The sequence below is a fragment of the Phodopus roborovskii genome, unplaced genomic scaffold (assembly GCF_943737965.1).
Source record: "Phodopus roborovskii unplaced genomic scaffold, PHOROB, whole genome shotgun sequence".
Classification (NCBI taxonomy): Eukaryota; Metazoa; Chordata; class Mammalia; order Rodentia; family Cricetidae; genus Phodopus; species Phodopus roborovskii.
Genome location: NW_026126525.1, coordinates 15,061,818 through 15,083,267, shown reverse-complemented (window position 1 = coordinate 15,083,267; position 21,450 = coordinate 15,061,818). Strand labels below are relative to the sequence as shown.

At 41.0% G+C, this 21,450-nt stretch overlaps 1 protein-coding gene across 4 annotated transcripts in view; it reads left to right on the top strand.

Annotated features, from left to right (window-relative positions):
- The window catches only part of Rufy3 (RUN and FYVE domain containing 3), a 73,450-nt gene that overhangs the window by 36,540 nt on the left and 15,460 nt on the right, over nt 1-21,450 (top strand). For all 4 annotated transcript variants that reach the window (XM_051198626.1, XM_051198625.1, XM_051198627.1 and 1 more), the window contains 9 exons: nt 3,599-3,772; nt 5,380-5,497; nt 6,170-6,271; nt 9,831-9,954; nt 13,947-14,008; nt 15,139-15,204; nt 17,799-17,868; nt 19,363-19,455; nt 21,178-21,261. In XM_051198626.1, the coding sequence (XP_051054583.1) occupies nt 3,599-3,772; nt 5,380-5,497; nt 6,170-6,271; nt 9,831-9,954; nt 13,947-14,008; nt 15,139-15,204; nt 17,799-17,868; nt 19,363-19,455; nt 21,178-21,261 (893 nt within the window). The remainder of the gene's footprint in view (nt 1-3,598; nt 3,773-5,379; nt 5,498-6,169; nt 6,272-9,830; nt 9,955-13,946; nt 14,009-15,138; nt 15,205-17,798; nt 17,869-19,362; nt 19,456-21,177; nt 21,262-21,450) is intronic.

The window sequence follows — 21,450 nt, the reverse complement described above, 5'->3', positions numbered from 1 at the left end:
TAGTGTTCATTTGCTTTTTTACTAGTTTATCAAGTATTAGAGTTTCTTACAGTTTTTTATACATCATTGGTTTTGGTTTAACCTCTCCCACTCCTTCCTGCCGTTAGCTCCCTGCACTCTCCCCACTTAGACCTTTCCACTTCCAATATTTATTTATTCCCGTCCCACTCATATCACAAACATTCTACTGCCCTCCCCATCTGAAGTAATCTCCCCTTTTTGATATTATAATCCCCCTTCTAGTTTCCAGATACGTTCTCACTCCCACATAAATGCACATACATAGAATTTTTTTTTTTTTTTCCGAGGCAGAGTTTCTCAGTATTGCTTTGGAACCTGTCCTGGAACTTGCTTTGTAGACCAGGCTGTCCTCAAACTCACAGAAATCCGCCTCCTGAGAGCTGGGATTGCAGGCATGCACCACCAATGCCTGGCTAAGGTCTACATTTAAAAGAGAACGTGTGTTTGTCTTTCTGAGCCTGAGCTCTTCCCTTAATACAGTATTTTGTAGTTCCATCCCTTTCCCTGCACATTTAATAACCTTAGTTTTCTTTATGTCTGCATAAAATTACATTGTGTCCATGTACTGCATTTTTATTATCCTTCGGGAGCTGGTGGACATCTAGACTGGTTCTATTTCCTTGCCCTTGTGACTAGAGCAGCAGTGAACATAGACCTGCAGGTGTCTGCCCTTGACAGATTGATCTATAATGAACAAAGAGCTACATCTGGGTCTCGAGAGATGATGGCTGAGTCGTAAACAGCACTGACTGCTCTTCCAGAGGACCCAGGTTCAATTCCCAGAACATGGCAGCTCACAAATCATCTGTAACTCCAGTGCTAGGGAATGCCATGTCCTCTTGTGGGCTCTCTGGGCACCAGGACACATGTGATGCACAAACATATATGCATGCAGAACAGCCCTGTACATAAAGGAGAGAGAGCTGTGTGAAGGTACTGTTACCCTGTAGCCAGTTTGGTTTTCCCTGTAGCCAGTCTGGACCCATCACCATGTCAGCCACAAATAACACACTCAGAGATGCTGTATTTGATATAATGGTGTTGGCCAGTTAATAGTTTCTTATCGGCTAGCTCTGTCTTAAATATTAACCCATTTTTGTTAATCTAAGTATTTCCACGTGGTCTCATTTTACTGGTGAGTGGGACCGGCCTCTGCTCTCTCCTGTCTCTACATGCTGACTCCTCCCTACTACTTCCTCTCTACTCCTAGTCTCCTAGTTCCACCTATCTTGCTTTCCTATTGGCCAACAGTGCTTTATTCATTAACCAATAAGAGAAACATATTTACAGAATGACATCTCCCATTAAGGTACCTTTAAATATGTCAGTGTGCAAGAACTAAGTAATGGTAATGTAGACCAATTTGACCAATTTCACGTGAAGGGTTTCACGAGATGTGACCTAAGCGGGGTGCAAAGTGTTCATCCTTTATCTTGGCTACTTGGGAAGCTGAGGCATAAAGACTGAATTCAAGACTGGCTTGGACTATAGAATGAGACACTTCCTCCAAAAGTTAGTCAGTTGAGTAATTATCAATAATACCTACAGGAACACTACAACAAACCAGGGTTTTTTATAGTTAGGGCTGCAAGTCTATTAATCTCAAAAGGTAATGTAAATTAATTTAGGACTTGCTCATCTTTGCTTTATTGTCTTAAATATGAAAGCAGATGTAAATGGAAATATTGTGTGACAAGATAGCCTGTTTTGTTTATTAGCAGGACTTTGTTTAGCAGCTCTTAGTTTATTATAAGAACTTGATATGCTGATGCTTAGCAACACAGTGTATTCCTATGTAATTTCAATGTATATACATGCACATAATTTTCATGGCAAATCTAAGTCCTTGATGGCTTCCTTGATGGATTGTGGAACCCCAGACTGCCCCACCATTGTGTCCCTTGCTCTGTCACCTAAACAGAAGAGGAAGCACTTCTGCTCTCGGAGGACCTGGATTCTGTCCCCAGGGTTTTCATGGTGGCTCACAAGAACTACAGTTCCAGGTGATCTGTCATGCTCTCCTGGCCTCCACAGGCACTGCACGAATGTGGTGTGCTCATTATGCAAGCAAAGCACTTATTTGCGTAATCATGAATAGATCTTAAAGAGAAGGGAAAATACTTCAGCAGTAATGAGATGGTGGGTACACAAGATAATAATCAAGTTAGGACTGGAGGACCAACAGCATCTCTTCCCATCAGTTTGTCTGTAAGTAGATGGTGGCGTGGGAAGAACATACGCATTGTGGTTGGAGTTGAGCAAAGCCATGGACTCTGGTTCTGTCATTGATCACTCTATGGACCAGCTGCATAGCTCGTTACAAGAAGCAATTAAGGCCACAATGTGGTGATACATGGATATAGCCTAGCACTATGGAGGGTCAGGGTCAGGAGGCTAAGGATTGTCATTGGTTCTAGTGAAACCTGTCGTGTGTGTGTGTGTGTGTGTGTGTGTGTGTGTGTGTGTGTGTGTGTGTGTGTGTGTGTGTGTCTCGGGGGATCATAATTCTAAGACGCAAACAGTAGTACCTGAATCTTTGTGCTCTGTAAATACAATAAGGCCCTGATGTAAGGAGTAAGGTTTTTCCTCCGCTACTTCCCTCAAATAATTTATCTCTGGGTCTGACAGCCAAACACTGTAGGCTGAGTGTTGAAAATGTGGGAGTTAATTTCTTGTACGACATTGTACCAATAGTTCATAATAGTTAATGAACTAAGATTTAATGAACTAACTTAATAACTACTGTCTTACTGTCTTGGAGTTAATATTGCTGTTGATGAAACATCATTGTCAAAAAGCAGATTGAGGAGGAACACGTTGATTGACAGGAGCTGTGCAGAGGCCATGGAGGAGTATTGGTTGCTGGCTTGCTTCCCATAGGTTTCTCAGCCTGCTTTCCTACAGCTTCTAAGACCTCCAGCCCAGGAGTGACACTACCCACAATGGGCTGGGCACCTCCCAATCAACCACTAAGAAAATGCCCTACTGGATTACCTACAGCCTGATCTTTTGTTGGCATTTTCTCAATAGAGGTTCCCTGAGTTGACTCCAGCTTGTGTCAGGTAGACATAGAAACTAGCAAGTAAGCCAGGCATGGTGGCACATGCCTTTAATTCTGGGAGTACTTGGTGTCAATGCCAAGAAAGTAACTAGTAACTTGGAGCAGCTTGTGCAGGCACCCTTTACACACCTTGGTCCTCTTTAAGCACTCCATATTGTGTGTTGTCAGAGTAATGAGAAGGGCCGTTGAGCCACATCAGTTAGAAAAGTAGTAAGTATGCAGTGCCCAGACGTAGGTACCAGAGGAGGACCTAAGACGTAAGGGTCAGTAAAATAATTCAGTTTTGCTTTTAAAATGATTCAGCAAGGAAAGGTACATCTTTTCCTACAGCATGTACATGGCCAGGAAGAATACAACCAAAAATAATAGTTTGGTGCCAGTTCCTTGGCTCACAACAAATCACCAGCAGTCTTACCCACCATTGCTTTTATGCCATCAGTGTAGACATTGGTGTGGTGAAATGACACTGTTTCATGTAGTACTCTCCCACTAAGTAAGTTCATGCCCTTCCCGCAGATCCTAATTATCTCATGGCTAACGAACGAATGAACCTGATGAACATGGCAAAGCTGAGCATCAAGGGCCTCATCGAATCGGCCCTGAACCTGGGGCGGACCCTGGACTCTGACTACGCACCCCTCCAGCAGTTCTTTGTGGTGATGGAGCACTGTCTGAAACACGGCTTAAAAGGTGGGTCCTGGCCTCAAGGTGCAAATTTGCAACCAGCCCTTAGCAGTGCCTAGCTGGAAAGAGAGAAGCCAGAAATAACAATCGTGGATGAATAGTATTAACGGGCTTGGCATGGTGGCTCACACAGTTACTTCCCAGCACTTATGAGGAAAAGGTAAGCAGATTTCTGTGGGTTCAGGTCTAGACCGTCTATAGAGCAAGTTTTGTGCTAGCCAGATCTACATAGTAAGAGACCCTGTCTTTAAAAAAAAAAAAAAAAAAAAAAGTGGAATATAACCTATATAGGAGCAGAATTGTAATTGATTAAAGGACTGGTGGTGCATAAAAGTACACTGTCTTTTGATGTTAGAGTTGAAAGGGCCTTTGTAAATAAGCAAATCAAGATGGCTGCTCCATCTGATTGACAGGGAAATAGACTGCCCGGTCACAAGTTGGGGCAGAGCACTCAGGAGGCAGAGGCAGGCGGATCTCTGTGGATTTGAGATCAGCCTGGTCTACAAGAGCTAGTTCCAGGACAGGCTCCAAAGCCACAGAGAAACTCTGTCTCAAAAAACAACAACAACAACAACAAAAACCAAGTTGGGGCAGAAGGGGTGCTGTAGTCAGGTTTCCTGATCTTCTCACTTAACCAGTTTTGGGGTAGCCCTGGCCTGTCTCCTTAGTTTCCTTCTGTTCTCCTTTTTCAGGGTCTAGTTTTCCATTGGGCTATGTTTTTCACCAATACTATGTGGTTTTAAGTACTAAACCATTAAATATTATTAAAGCTAGATCACACATTCTTTTTCAAGTTAATTTTATTTTTATGTATACAAGTATTCTGTCTGCATGTGCGCCTGTGCACCATGCTTATGGCTGGTACCCACAGAAGCCAGAAGTTGGCATCCAATCCCCTGGGACTGTAGTTACAGACAGTTGTGAAGTGCTGTGTGGGTGCTGGGAGTTGTATACAGGTCTCCTACAAGAATAGCCAATACTTTAATTGCTGAGCCATCTCTCCAGCCCTAATAACAAATTCTTCTTTAAAAAAAAAGAAGAAGAAGAAGAACTGAGTCTTGGAAGTACAGAATTTTATTTTATTTTTTTTAATCTATTATGAAATCATGATTTCTACATGTGTTTCTGTGTATGTGGTATGTATATATCTGGGTGCACATACGTATGCGCACTTGTGTGTGTGAAGGCCAGAGATTGATGGTATCTTTTTTCTAGTCTCCATTTTATTTACCAGCAAAGGGTCTTTGGCAGTCTGGAGCTCACAGACTCGGCCAGTGAAGCTAGTCAGTCTGCCCAAGGATTCCCTGTCTCAGTGCTCTGCGTGCTAGGATTACAGGCCAGCCACCATGCCCACCTGGCTCTTACACGGGCTTCAGAGATCCAGCTCTGGTCCCACTTGTGTGTCAGACACTATCCACTGAGCCATCTCTACGACCTGCATGAATAATTTTTAAACTAATATCCTAGGATTGGATACCTAGACAGAATGATGAGAGAAGGAAGGAGGGAGTGTGGATACATGTGCAAGCACATATGCACAAGCACCTTCGTGAGTATGTAGTATATTTATGTTGTAAAGATTATTAAAATACTGTTTTGTTTTGTTTCCCTAGCCAAGAAAACTTTCCTTGGACAAAACAAATCCTTCTGGGGGCCACTAGAGCTGGTGGAAAAGCTCGTTCCAGAAGCTGCAGAGATAACAGCAAGTGTTAAAGATCTCCCAGGACTTAAGTAAGTCTTGGGCTGAGTTTTCTTTCTCTCCTGGAAGAAGGGGGCTAACAATAATGTGCACATTTTTAGGACAATCCACATTTGTAATATTGTTACCACTAGAAGCTGTTAAGGTTGCCTTCATGTTAAAATACCAGATAATCACTGTGTTATTACAAAACACAGTTGTAAATCAAAAATCTTAAGAAATTTGACTAAGGAGATGTTATGACTGACTTGATTTCAGAAAACAACTGTATGCCATGGGTTTTAGAGCCAAGATTAAGTGAACTTCAGGGCCTGCCTTCTAACTTGGGAAAAAAAAAATACAGATTCATCTTCCACAGGAAACTGGTCTAATGTTAGTTGAATGAAAGCACACATTGCCTGTGTCCCTCTGAGTATCCAGCTTCTTACAGAACCCACTCTAAACCTAGGCTTCATCAAATAAACTGATGATACAATTCCAGGTGGCTGAAGAGTGTTCTGGTCTTCAGCACATTTACGTACTAATGCAATGCAAGATCATTTGTTCCAAACACCCAAGACTCACGATCCCATTTGAAATTACATGTGCAAGAACAGGTGTGTTGCTGCTGTAAGACCATTGGCAGGAGCACGTCTGTCCCACACTAGACCCATCCTGCTGTCTTTCCTTGTCTTCTTAGTCACTTGGCTTCTGTGCTCTTGTAGGACACCAGTTGGCAGAGGAAGAGCCTGGCTTCGTTTGGCATTGATGCAGAAGAAGCTTTCCGAGTATATGAAAGCCTTGATCAACAAGAAAGAACTTCTCAGGTATGAACATGAGTCACACTTCCTTCTTGGCATGTTCTGCCAATATCATACAAAGTCCATTCATAGAAACTTGCTGACTGTATAGGACAGAAATGCTCGATATGTAACACTTTTCATTAGTTTTCTTTACCACACCTCACACACTCACTATAGTCCCAAAGGGATGTTTTGTATATTGTGTGTTCTCTGTGACTGTGGCTATATGTGGTCCTTTGTTGGGCAGTTCAGAACTCTTCACCACCAAAAAACAAGGGAAGCTTATGACTCTGTTGTTTGTGGGGCTGCAGTCGGAACCAGCCAAGCGGACCCAAGTCTGTACCTGAGTGAGGGTGGGTGAATGAGGGAAAGGCTAGCTAGAGATGATAAAGAAAAGACAGAGACACAGAATAAAAATCAGGAGGACAGATCAGTCAGTACTGAAATGTCACGAGTTTATTTTTCATCACTCTTATATACCTTAACCAAAAAGGGGAACACGGTATCATGTATATGAAACAAACAGACTTTTCTTCTCACTTATTCTGTGAGTTCAGTAACCATACCTCAGATTCAACTTCTCGTTCCCTAGCCTTGAGGGTCAGGAATAGTCATACCTCAGATTCAACTTCTCATTTCCCTAGCCTTGAGGGTCAGGAGTAGCCACACGTCAGATCAGGGCTGTTATTTAGAATAAGACAACCAAACACCCTACTTTAGCCACACCTTTGACCTTTAGGTCTTATGACTTGCTGAGGACACTTTTGAACTCTCTGTCCTTGTGCCAGGATTGAGTGCAGCCATCTTTATGGGCACCAACAATGCCCTTCCCACATAATGACCCTGTAGCCTGTGCATGGACCCAATAGGACAAAAAGTTGACATTCATTTCATATGTACCATTAAAAAAATTCACATAGATCATGAGTTGCCTTGGTTACATAGCAAATCACCATCCACAAAACAGATACAGCCATAATGTTAAAAATAAAAGGCATCCTACAGAGTGAAGGAGATGTTTGTAATAATTGTTAAATAAATATATACATGTTTAATGCCTTTAACGCTAACACTTGGGAGGCAGAGGCAGGAGGATCTCTGTGAGTTCAAGGCCAGCCTGGTCTAGAACATAAGCTCTAGAACAGCCAGGACAACATAGAAAGACTGTCTCAATAATAATAATAATAATAGTAATAACAATAATTCTACTAAGTAAAAAAATACAAACATATAAAGACAGAAAATTTAAACTTCAAAAAGGAAAAGTTAGCTGGACCGTGGTGGTATAGCCCTTTAATCCCAGCACTTGAGAGGCAAAGGCAGGTGGATATCAGAGTTCCAGGACAGTCAGTGCTACACTGAGAAACCCTGTCTCAAAAAAACAAAAACAAAAAAAGCAAAAGATGTGTGACCTCACCAGCCATCATAAGATAAAGAATTTTTTTTTTTTTTTTTTTTTTTGGAGACAGGGTTTCTCGGTGGCTTTGGAACCTGTCTTGTAACTCACTCTGTAGACCAGGCTGGCCTCAAACTCACAGAGATCCGCCTGCCTCTGCTTCCTGAGTGCTGGAATTAAAGGTATGCACCACCAACACCCAGCCAGAAAAAGAATTCTTATCTCCTGTGCCCTGCATGTGCAGGTGCTCATGCACACACATACGCACACATACACACACATACACACACACACACACACACACACACACACACACATGCATACACATACACATGCACACACACAGGCGTATCTTGGTCTTTCAAAGTTTTCAATTTGCTTTAAGGCTCATTCTTGTGCTGTATATTCTGGTATTTCTGAAAGTGTGTCATTGCTCTACCTACATAGGCCGCTCTCATTCCACTCAACTCCTCATCATTTTCCTGTCTCCTTGGTTTTGCCTTTACCAAAATATCAGCTAGTTAGATTCATAAATATATACCCATTTCTCTTAGTAATATACACTTAAAGTGTTCCATGATTTTTCATGGCTTAGGAAATCACTTTTAGTGCTAAATATTATTTCATTTCTCATATGTATTTTTATTCATCTTAGTTGCTTCTAAGTTTTAAATAACACTGCTGTCAGCACTCCTGTGCAGGTTTTTGTGTGAATGTAGGCTTCCATCGTCTTTGAGTGAATGCTAAGAAATATAGTTGTTAGATCATACAGTGAGTTTTTGGATAATAGAAGTGTGTTTAATCATCTGTGGGTTTTGAAGACTCTCTGCCAATTCATAATTTTCTAGATACTTGAGGTGTTTGCTTTGCTTCCTTTGTTTCTGGGTTCTGTGGTGGCGAAAAGTCTAGGCAGCCTGTTCCAGCGAGGAGCTGGCTAAAGAAAGGGAGTTTGCTAAATAATTACATAATACAGCAGGATACTATAGAACCAATGTAGGGCTGGAGAGATGGCTCAGAGGTTAGGCGCACTGGTTGTTCTTCCAGAGGTTCTGAGTTCAGTTCCCAGCAACTACATGGTAGCTCACAGCCACCTATAATGAGATCTGGTTCCCTCTTCTGGCCTGCAGTGCAGGCATACATGCATGTAGAACACCCTCTGCATAATAAATAAATAATTAATAAATAAAAAACAATGTTAACAAAATTATAGGAAATTAATTTTGAAATGGCTATTTTTAAGTCACAAACTATTTTCAATTTAATTATAATGGTATAATTGCTCTTTTGTTAATTATGACATAATTGTATATGTGATATGATATACATATTACAAATGTATATGTATTTCATAAGTTATCAAACTTCTTAAGTCATTAGTAGATGGAATTAAAAAGCTTCATATGTGTTTCTTTTACTTTCTTTTTTTGTAATAAGAATTAATTTTACCTAAGTCCTAAAGGAAATTATTCTTTAAAACTTAGAGATCACTTTTAGGCTATTTATAGTACATGTTATTTGGTTGGCAACTGTATTGCTGGGATGGGGCTTGCTGGCAGATGGCTTGTATAACATTCAGAAAGATCGGGGACCAATCACTAGCAGAGCCTCATTTTCTAGCCGTATGTGTGTTTGTGTGTATGTGATATTTTGCATTTTATAGTATTTTTTCACTCATGAAAGAAGTACTTAAAGTATAATTGAAGAAAATAATCTTTTAAAGTAAAGAATGTTTCAGCTGGGCAATTAGTGGCACATGCCTTTAATCCCAATGCTCGGGAGACAGAGGAAGGAGGGTCTCTGTGAGTTTGAGGCCAGCCTTGTCTACAGAGTGAGTGTCAGGACAGGTGCCAAAGCAATACAGAGAAACCCTGTCTCAAAAAACCAAAAAGAAAAGGATGTTTTAAAGAGGTGCATGGACCCCTGCAGCATTGTCTCATGGTGCACCATGACCACAGACCAGTCAATGGAGTCTGTATATTTGCCTCAAGCACAGTAGCTCCCAGTGGCTTCTGGCCCAGCTCTCTAGTATCTCCAGGGTTTACTCTCATGCCTGTTACCAGTCTACTTCTAAAAGCATTCCCAGAGATGCCATGTTCATCTATAGGATGGCAGGTTTTCTCCTTGCCTCCTGTCTCATTGGAGTGCTGAGGTCTCGCTGTGACAGTGCTCTGTGGGTTTCTGTTGCAGTGAGTTCTATGAAGCCAATGCCCTCATGATGGAAGAAGAAGGAGCTATTATTGCTGGTCTTCTGGTGGGCCTGAATGTCATCGATGCCAACTTCTGCATGAAAGGAGAAGACCTGGACTCTCAGGTATGGGAAACTCTCTTATAACCAATGGTGCCTCTGCATCCTGTCTCCTCAGGTCCTGGACTGATTAGGTCACACCAACCAAGTTGGAAGACATTTTGAGCATCAGAAACAGGATTTCCTGTCATAGTGAGAAACCACTCTGCACTCAGAGAGATTAAGAAAAGGAAAGCTCTGTTGTGTGTGATTCGTTCTAGTTAAGCACAAAGGAACCAGCCTGGAATAGAAAAATTTCCCAGTTTGTATGTATGGGTCCCAGGCTTATGCAAGTTACACATATTGTCATCCTTGCATATCCTTCGGGTCTCAGCCCAGGTTACACCATGAACAGGTTCAACAGAGCTCAGAACCTGGAAGTCTGACCACTTGGGCAGATGGGAGATTCACACTGCACAGATAATGCCTGATCTCCTAAGTATACCAGTATTGTTCTTTCCCAACAGTGGGTACCCAGGTTCGTCTTACCCATGCGTCAGAATTATAGTTTTCTATCTAGAGCACAGAAGGGTTCATGGCAGACCAGGATTTAATGACAGTTGTGACTCTCTGACGGCCCTGGAGGCCCTTAGAGGCCTTAGGTTCTATGTTGTGGGATGGTCCTAGTGGATGGCAGTAAGTCAGCATTGTCTCCATTGTGGAAATGCAGCCTCACTGGAGGTCAGTCTTGGTGAACAGGCATCAGCAGACACTCTCTCAGCAACCCCAAACTTCAGTTATGGTACAAAATTTTTTTCTCTCAGTTTCTAACAAGCCTGGTCAGTACATACATTACTGTCTTCCAGTTATATTGGAGGCAGCATCCACTTAGATGAATTCACTTTCAATAACTTAGTGGTTCCCCAGCAAGTTCTTTAGTAAATCCTTCATAGCGGCAGTTGTCCTGCCCTTCATTTCAGTGTGAGTATAAAAAAATTAGATGTTTGTCTTTTTCTTTTTTTTAAATTTATTTTATATAACAAAGTCCATTTAAATGAAAACAAACATTTATAGACAATATTTGGGAATTTGGGCTTTCTTTCCAAACTACTTCCTGCTGGTAAGGGGCGCTGTCATGGGGGATTCAAAGAAGATTCAGAAATCCTGGCTGTAGTCTGTAAGGCTGCTTTGGCCAGCTGTTTTGAATGTAGGATCACCTGGTACTCTGTTTCAAGTGATCTGGCTTGATCAAACCACATTAGTCTGGAAGGAATCCACATCTTTTCATTTTCTGTGGAAACAAAAATAGAAATCCTTTTCCCCAGTAACTTGTCCTTCAACTTAAATTTTGGAGTCAAAGCATTTTTTTTTAAATTTAATTTATTATTTTACATGTCGATCCCAGATCCCCCTCCCTCCCTCCCTCCTTCCTCCCTTTTACCCTCTCTGCCCTCTCACATGCACTCTAACCACCCTCCCCCCCTTCCCTCCACCCCAATTCCATATGTAAGGGAATGCCATCCAGTTAGGGTCATGTAGATCTGACAGGTCCTGTGAAGTAGGGACTAGGGCTTCTCTCCTGTCTCTAGATTAAGGCAGTTATCCCTCCATGGGGGATGTGTTCGCAAGGTCCTTTTGTGCACCAGGGATACATCCTGGCTCCACTGTCTGAGGTTCCTTAGACTGCTCAGTCCTTCTGGCTGAGACCCATATTCAGAGGGGTCTGAGTCAATCTCATGCTGGCTTCCCAGCTATCAGTCTAGTGGCCGTTAGCTCCTCCTTGTTCAGGTAAGCTGTTCTGCCGCCTGGTCTTGTCCTCTCCATTTGCATCTGAGTTCTGAATGAGGTAACCCAGTCACAAAAAGAGGAACACAGTATGTACTCACTCATATATGGATTTTAGACCTAGATCAAAGGATCACCAGCCTATAATTCACAACACCAGAGGAACTAGGATACAAGGTGTATTCTAAGAGATTCATATAAAAAGTCCCTCACAGAACTGGGAAGGGACAAGTCCCCCAGAGCTCAGGGGAAGTGGGGGGGGGGCATCGAATGGAGAGAGAAGTAGGAGAAAACGAGGGGGAGGAAAGGAAAACATGTGCGACCGGGAAGATTGAGTCTGGTTAGGAATAGAAGACAGGAAAGAGAGAGAGAGACAGAGACAGAGAGAGCATAAAAGAGGGAGCCAATATTGGTTTGAAGATAAAATTAAACACAAAGAAAGGTCTAGAGAACTACAAGACTGCTGCCAACTAACAATTTGAGCTTCTGTGGAAAGGCTACCATAAATGCCCTTCCCGGAGAGTGAGATCAACAACTAACTTATCCATGGAGCCCTCAACTAATGCCTGTTGAAAATAGGAGCGAACACCCATACATAAACACTGAGATGTTTGTCTTTTTCAAACTCTTGCCCTGGCTGTGCTCCCTTTGCTGTAAGGGTATATATTACAGCCAGGGTAACAAAGGAATTCAGTGAACCATCTGAAGCCCAGCCATTTAGTTCCAAAGTCTGTCTTATTTCCTAGCTGAATATATCTTGTAGTGGTTTTCCAGTGCTTTCCTTTGCTTGATATGTACAGATTAAAAAAGAGTAATTAATGGGGTTACTGTGTGCAATAAAGTAATTTGTAAATACAGTTCACTTTGATCAGGGCTGTGCTTGAGTTAATTGCCCAATAATAAAGATGTTTTCACTGAGATTATTTCTCATAATGTGATGAGTTTGTTCCATTTTACTCAGGGAAAACAGGAAAGGTTATGTTGTGTGATTTGGACTTTTAAAAGAAATGAGATGTGTTATAAAGTGGAAGATTTGAGAAATGAAGAAGCCCTCAGTTAAAAGTTGAAAGAGACACCAGAGTGTTAGCAGTGGTCATTTGGAGCAGTGTATGTGGGTATTTTAAATGGCTTTTGTTTTTCTGATCCTGTGAAACATAAACAAGGGAATAGGTGTTGTTTTTGAATTATAACTACAATGTTTTTATTATTTTTTGACATCATACTGTAATGACATCACTTCTTTCTTCCCTTTCCTCCTTCTAGATCCTCTAATAACTCCTTCCTCCTCGGTCTCTTGAAGTTTAATCCCCCCTTTTTAATTGTTATTACATGCATATATATGTATGTATATATGTGTATACATTTATATATCCCTAAATATCATGTTTTCAGGGCCGACCATTTGGTATTGGATAAGCAGTTGGTGTGCTGTTCCCTGGAGGAGACTTATCCCTCCTGCTGTCGGCATTCCTTAGTGACTGTAGTTCTTTGTGTGGGCGTGGGGACTGCCCATCTGTCCCTGTCCACTTTGACATGTCTTTTGTGCTGTCCTTGTTCACCTCAGGTTTAGGAAATAATGTTGGTGGGACTCTGACTATACATTTTTAAACTATAAGACTAAGTAGAGACCACAGTGGGGAACGTGACATGCTGACAAAGATGGGGGAAGGTCAGAAGGCCACATGTGACATGAGAGTGCAAAGTAAGCCACAGGGGTGAAAGGGCACAAGGGACAAGGGACAAGTATAATGAAACCCACTTCTTTGCAAGGTCGAAGAAATTAAGTTAAGAAAATGACTTAAAATCACTTTTATAAATAACCTTTTAAAAGTTTTTTCCTAGAATAAAATAAAAAGTCAGCAGAATACCTGAGAAAGAGAAAGAAAATTTAAACCTTATTCTTCATGCTCAGGTTTCTGTTGACTGCTGTGAATTGTCTTCTCTTTTCTTTTGTTGTGTGTGTGTGTGTGTGTGTGTGTGTGTGTGTGTGTGTGTGTGTGTGTGTGTGTGCGCGCGCGCGCGCGCATGCGTGTGCGTGCACACAAGTATGTTGCTGGACATGGAAGTGAGAGTTTGTCACTGGTGGGGCCCACTGTGCTATGGAGCCACACCCTCGGCCCCTGTGACTTACTTTGGCTCTTCTAATTTCTTACTTTACCATTGTGTTCATAGTAAAATGTTAAACGTTCATCATTTAACATTTATGTTACTTTTGAATGCCTAAAAAGTAGCATTGTTTTATGTCTTGGGAATAGTATCAATTTTCTATTAACATCTGAAAATTCTCTCTGTAGGTTGGAGTTATAGATTTTTCAATGTATCTCAAAGATGGAAACAGCAGTAAAGGTAGTGAAGGGTATGTATGAAGAAAGCGTGTTTCTATTTTCTCGGATGTAGCTTATTTTGCAACAATATTGTGTTAGCAGATTTAATAGAAGAATTTTGATTATATAGTTTTAATAAAGTCTTGATAAAAAATATCTGATTACAGGGCCTATGATTAAAAAGATTTTTAGGTGAATAATTTTCCTGCTAGGTATTTCAGGGGCAGACATAATGAAGATATATAAGGTCAATACAATTCTTTATATTGTTTTGTTTTTGTTTCTTCTGATAGTCTCATACTATAGGCCAGATTGGCCTAGGGCTCCCTATATAGATTAGGCTGGCCTTGAACTCAAGGCTTCCCTGCTGCCTCTGCTTCTCAGCATAGTATTCAAACGTGTGAAATCACCATGCCCAGACAGTTCCCCACAGCCTGAAGTAGGGCTTGAAAATTTAGACAAGCTTCAAGCTTGGCATTGCTGCGCCCTTCCTTTGGAGACTGAGTCTGGATAACCAGAAACTCAAAAAAAAAAAAAAAAAAAAAAAAAAAAAAAGAGAGAGAGAGAGAAAAGAGAAAGAAGGAAAGAAAGGATAAAGAAACAAGCTAGGTATGATGACACATGCCTTTAACCCCAACACTTAAGAGGCAGAAACAGGCAGCTCTCTGCTCTCTGTGCATTCCATGACAACCAGAGCTTCATAGAGAGACCCTGTATTTAAAAAAAAAAAAAAAAAAAAAAAAAAAAAAGGCTGTGGCTGGTGAGATGGTTCAGTAGATAAGAGCATTGACTGCTCTTCCAGAGGACCCAGGATCCATCCCAAGCCCCTATATAGTGGCTGACAGCCATCTGCAACTCTAGTTCCAGGGGACCCAAGAGTACTACACTCACATAGTGCAGACATACACAAAGGCAAAAGATGCATTTATACAAAATAACTTTTAAAATATCTTGACCCTTATGAAAGCCTTATTAATGTAGGCTGTTTTTAAACCACTGACTCTTTTTGTTGATATGTCAAAATAATGATGTATCAGGTGTGACTTGTGGTTCAGTGTGTTTGTGCCCAGCAGTCTCATCGTTAGGAAAAGCTGGGATGAAAGATGTATCTTGGTATTTCTGTCACTCATCTTACTTCTGTTTCCATTATTTTTCCCTCCAGAGATGGTCAGATTACTGCAATTCTAGACCAGAAGAACTATGTAGAAGAACTCAACAGACATCTGAAGTAAAGGATGAATTTGATTCTTTTATTGGGGGTTTATTGAGAGAAAAAGGAATCATAAAAAAGGATCAGTGAAGACCATTCAGTCAGTGTTCAGTAAATGCACAGAAAATTCCATTTGCCAATCACAGAGCTAAGTACTGGATAAGTTAGGTAACTTTTAGTGGAAGGCAGTAACAAGTTATCATGAGATTGTAACTCTAGAGGTTAAGTCAGTATATTCAATTAAGAATTATAAAATGTGATACATATGCTTGATACTGGCCTTGGATACAGCCACCTACTGTAGTACTGATCTTTGGTAAACCATCTCTCTTGTCCCATGCATTTCTCACTTACACACTAAATTGGTATATTAACTTCCCTCTCTTTGCTTTCATTACCACTATTTTATCAAGCACTCATCAGATATTTCAAACTCCAGAATCACTTTACTATTCTTATGTTAAAATTGGCTTAATAATTTTAGAAGAATAATCAGCATTAACATAGCCATTAGTTACTATCTTTTTTGTAGCTTATAGAGCCTTTGTAAGATCTGTTATAAAAGCCACTCCTCCACTCCACACTCTATTTTTTTTTTTTAAATGTGGAAAGTTTATTGGGGGAAGGTAGGTGAGGAAGAGACAGAGAGAGGGAGGGAGCAAACGAGCAAGCGAGCTACCTCCTCAGAGAAATGGCAGGAAGAGATCCACTCTTTCTTGAGACAGTCTGAGCTGGCCTGGAAATTGCTATGTAGACCAGGCTGGCAGCTGGCTTTGAACTCATGGAGATCACCTGCCCCTGGCCTCAAGTGCTGGGATTAAAGGTGTGTGCCAGCAAGCCTAGCATAAAAGCCATTCTTAATTCACTTATAATGTAGATATAAGTTTCTATAGGCACAGAGGTAAACTCCCTTTACAGGTCTCTGCTCTCATTGTGGAATAATTTTAAAGTGGACTGGGAATGGAGACATCCCATGCTCTAACTGTCCTTCCAGAGGATCCAGGTTCAATTCCCAGCACCCACATGAGGACTCAAAACTATCTGTAACCCGAGTACTTCTACAGGAATAGTACTTTCTACACATGGTATACAACATACATACAGCAAAACACCCATACACGTTAGGTAAAAATTAAAAAGGACTCAAAAGGGAACTCAGGGACAATTTATTGGAATTCAAGAGAAAGCCACAGGCAGGCAAGCTGAGCTGAAGAAGGGGGAAGTTACATCTGTAACAGTATACAAGTAAAGGCCACGTTGCACACTCTAGGAAGAATGAAAAAGATCTAGGTCCTAACACAGTTCCTTGTCATTTTATTGAAGGGTGCAATCTTGCCCTTCTTCCAGAGAATTCAAGCATGGGTACTAAAGTAATGTTCTGCCCTGTAGGGCCAAACAAGGAAGAAATGTTTACTCTGGTTGTTTTATTTAGCCTCATGGTCTACTAAGTGTTGCTCTGGGTAGCCTAGCTGTGAGTGTGTGTCTCAGATGGAAGGGCAATAGCTAACAGCATTTACTGCCAGTTATGTTCTTCTGTCCTTAGGTCGGAGCCAGGGAGGAACAGCCAAGAGCTGATGTTTCTGTCTATTTACCTTGGACTTCTCATTTTGGGCTAGTTTAAAGCCAGAGCACATACCATTGGTTTATCTTTAACCTTGCAGTTTGTTTCAACTTTTAGATCTGTGTGAACTGCCTGGAAGTCCAGTCACAGTGGTTTATTCTTAATCTAGCTGGGAAGGCTAGCACTTGAGAATGAGTTATGAGCAGCTTGGGAATTTTCCACAGTACTGCTTGGTGTGTATGTGTGTATGTGTGATTTAGTTTTGGTTCTCTACCGTGATATTGTGACTGTTATTTGTCTCAGAGAAACCTGGCATAGTGATATTTATATTTCAGATGGTACTTAAGGAAATAATAGTAACAAAGACCCTTTCATTTCCTTCCTTCACGCCTAGAATCCTCTATCAGTGTCTGTCTAAATTTTGAGTCGTCTTGGTTCTAGCTAAGAAATTCAGAACCAATGTATATTTTCTCTGGGGATTAAGAAGTAAGCATGAACAATCTACAGCCACACCAGCCAAGCACAGATGTGCTTATATTTGATGCCCAAATATAAACTCAATTCTTCCTTACCCTTTCTGTGCCTCGTTTTCTCTATCTGTAGTTAGAGACACCTAACAAAAGCTATTGAAAGAAGTAAATGACTGAGAACAGGGACACAATTACAAGAGTAGTTGGTGTATGTCATATAGAGACATAATGCCATGTACACATGGTATTTCAGTGTACCATGTTTCATTTACTCATCTCACTCAAATACTGAACACTACCTTCGTGCTGAGGACACAGCAGTTAAGGGCTCTTTGTATGCTGCTTCAGAGCAACAAGTCTGTCAGAAACTGCACTAAAGAACGTATTGGGATATAGGTATTATTCAAACATGTTGTATGCATGTGTGAAAAATCAAAAACCCATTCTGCATAATTAAAGTTAGACTTGTAAAGAGTTAATATAGATAGATAAGTATAATGGGGCTTAGGAAGGCAAGTGCAGTTTTTATCCTGTTTTTCAAAAAAAAAAAAAAATTATTTTTCTTTTTCTTGTCTTTATAGTGCTACTGTAAACAACCTTCAGGCAAAAGTAGATGCATTAGAAAAATCCAACACTAAACTGACAGAAGAGGTAAGTGTTTTGGACATTATTTGACCTTTAAATGTAATTATAAATCAGTGAAACCAGTCATTCCTACTACTTTGGACATGAAGGATTTGACTTTTCAGATAAGAACTGCTGTAGGAAATAACTTCTTGTCCTGGCTACTTAGACACTCATTTCCCAGTGGTAGACTACAGTGTGACTCAGAATTCAGTCAACTTTTTGGCCACTATTGATGTGGTCCAGCCAGACAAAGACAACCCCCCATCTCTTTTAGACAGATTTCTCTGGAACATTGATGTGTGTTCCAAGCTGGGAGCTCCTTGACCACCCCCCCATCCTATCTGCTCTTGAGCATGCTGACACAAGCAGTGGCGCTGGAGGGAATGCCACTGGTCTCTGACACTTCTTACTGTCATGTGCTCCTGACTAAGTTGGTCACTTGATCTCTGAAAAAGTCCCATTTCCCCACTGCCAAATGGGGGTGCTTATACTTCCTCTTGCAACTCCACAGCGACTCTGGAGATTAGGCAAGACTATAAACTGGAAAGCTCTTAGAAGAGCCCTTAGAATAAGAAGAAATTAACCATGTGGTTGACATCCGATTCCTAGACTAAATCTGTAGCTCAGCCTTTGTTTAATGGGAGTAGATGTTTATTTGCATCAAGATCTTAAGTAAGCAAGCCAGAATGCAAGCTCATTTTCTCTTTCTGCTCACCGTGTTATGTAGTGAGATAAACTTGGTTTAAAGGAATTCAGTGCACTAATAACTGCTAATTAGTTTTTCTTAAGAGAATAGTTTGTGTCTTTTTTGAAACACACTCTCACCTGCCTTAGCCTCCTAAGTGGAATTACCTATACAGGTCTTTTGGAGAGTACACAGCATGACTCCCATGACAGAAAGTTAATTCTTTATTCAACCTTTGTTTAGACAGTGTTTCACTATCTTCTCTCTTCGCTTGTTGTTGCAATGGAACCTACTCTGTGAGCATTTTAGAAGCATTCGTACTGAGTGTGTTTAGAAGGCAAATCCTGGGCCTCACTGGCCAACCATTGTAAGCCAAAACCTGAGCATCAGGTTCAGTAAGAGACTTTGTCTCAAACAGTAAGGGAGAGAACACTAAAGGAGACTCCCAGCACGAATCTGTGACCTGCACGTTAACACACACACTCAGACATGTGTACCCATGCACACACATCAAAATAAAAGAAGCCACATCAGGTGATTTTTATTTTTCTCTTACCTACTTGAAAGATAATTCCTCGTTAGAACATTTATTTTTCTGAGACTGGATCTCCCTTTGTAGTTGAAGCTAAAGAGAATTTACTAGCCCCAGCACCAAAATGGTAGGTTTACAGCATGCACCGCATATCTGACTGTTGAGGACAATTTTAGTGGATGATAGATGGCTTTCTGTAGCTATAGATTCCTAAGAATATTCAAAACTGAAAATTATACCTGAGCAGATAATAAGTTATTCTCTCGAATAAAAGGTTTTTGTTTTTAATTTTGGTCAACAGCTTGCTGTCGCCAACAACAGAATCATTACCTTACAAGAAGAAATGGAACGAGTAAAAGAAGAAAGCTCCTATCTACTGGAATCCAGTCGGAAGGTAAGTCCTAAGTGGGTTCTAAGACCTTCATGGAGAGGACATTGTGCACTGTGCAAGCCACAGGGTGGCTACTGGTCTAGGGCACTGGAACATATCAAACATACTCTTTCCCTGGAGTCTGTGTACAGCTCTTAGAGGCCCGAGCCTCTGCTATGCCACAGCTCATCATTGCTTACATTTGTTTAGAGACTTTTATTTGCTAATAATTTGTACTGTGTTTAGTGATTACGGTCTTGATAATGGAGCTGGAGAGATGGCTCAGCAGTTAAGAAAGTTATTGCTCTTCCAGAGGATCTGGATTTAATTCTCAGCTCCCACATGGCAGCTCACAGCTGTCTGTAACTCCAGTTCTAGATGACCCAATCCCTCTTCTGCCCTCTGGGATCACCAGGCAGGGACATACATGTAGGCAAAACATTAATATCATAAAGTAATTTATTTCATGTGATAACAAATACACCATTACTTTTACACTGTGCTACTCTTTTAAAGTAAGGGCCTTATCTGTTGCCACTGGGAAAGGTTAGTATGCGCATGAGTTTTCTACATAACAGTACTTTCTAGGACCAAGATTTTGTTTGTTGGAGGGGTGTAACATGTTTGTTTGTTTGAGACAAGGCTGTCCTGGAACTCACTCTGTAGACCAGGCTGGCCTCAAACTCAGAGATCTGCCTGCCTTTGCCTCCCCAGTGGTGGGCTTGCAAGTGTTCAGCCTCCTTAGAGAGTGCAATGTGATTCTCTCCACCCTGATGGTGGCATGGTACCATAATTGTCCTAAATTATGTCAGTATTGCTTAAGGAGGATATTCTAATTAGTAGATCTTTCAACTGTGAGTATAGGGTTGCTTGTTTGTTTGTTCTGTGACTTCACTGACATCTTTCCTTGCCACTGCTAGTGTTTCTAGAGGTCTGATGGGATAAAAAAGCTGTTTCTTGTGTATATCAGTATTTGACTTTCATGCATGGACATCATTAAAACAACTATAAATGCTGAGTAGAATCTCTCTAATGGCCTACTTCCTTTTAGCCATGATCTTTGGACAGCTATTTGTGAAATCTCTGGGAAAAGAGTATAGTATCACCCAAAATTCTGAACCAACTCATTTTGCGATGAATCAGGGTATCGGGGTTTTGTGGGTTTTTTTGTTTTTGTTTTTGATCCATGGTCCCATGTACCGCAAGCTGACCTAGAACTTGGCATATAACTAAGGATGTCTTTGAACTCCTTCATAATCCTCCTGCTTCCACCTCCCAAGTGCCAGGGTTAAAGATCTGAGCCATCATTCCCATTTTATGAGGTGCTAGAGACTTCATGAAGGCCAAGCAATCATTCTACCACCTGCACTATACAGGTGGTTTTGGTTTTTTGTTTTGTCTTTCTCATGGGGGGGTGGTTTTGTTTTGTTTTTTAGACTGTTTTAGTCTGTATTCCAGGCTGGCTTCAGACTCTTAGCAGTCTTCTCGCCAGGCCTCCAAGTACTCAGACTACAAGAACTGGCAACTATACACAGCTGTGATACTATTTTCCAAGACTGATTTGAGGAGTCTCCATCACCAGTTGTGGTAACTCACTTTAGGGTTTTAAGTGAAGAGACAGTAAACTTCAAACTCAACATAACCTTTTAAAATACACTCAACTTGAAATTCTTTATTGTAACTGCTAATTTGGTGTAGAGTCTTTCATTAAGTCCTTAAATCTGCACTGTTATTTACCTTCTCAAGGGTCCTAAGCAAGACAGAACTGCAGAAGGGCAAGCACTGAGTGAAGCAAGAAAGCATCTAAAGGAGGAGACACAGTTACGATTGGTAAACTTCCTTAAGTTCTAGTAGCTAGAATACATGGAAAGGTTGGGCTCTGGAGACGTTTCAGGTGACCCAGCAAGGTCCCAACACTCAGTAATGCACCCCTATAAAACTCTTTCTCACCTCTGCCCACTCTAAATATGTGAAGCTGAAAGTTTTAAAGTGAGGGGTGGTTAAAGTTGTACTGATAAG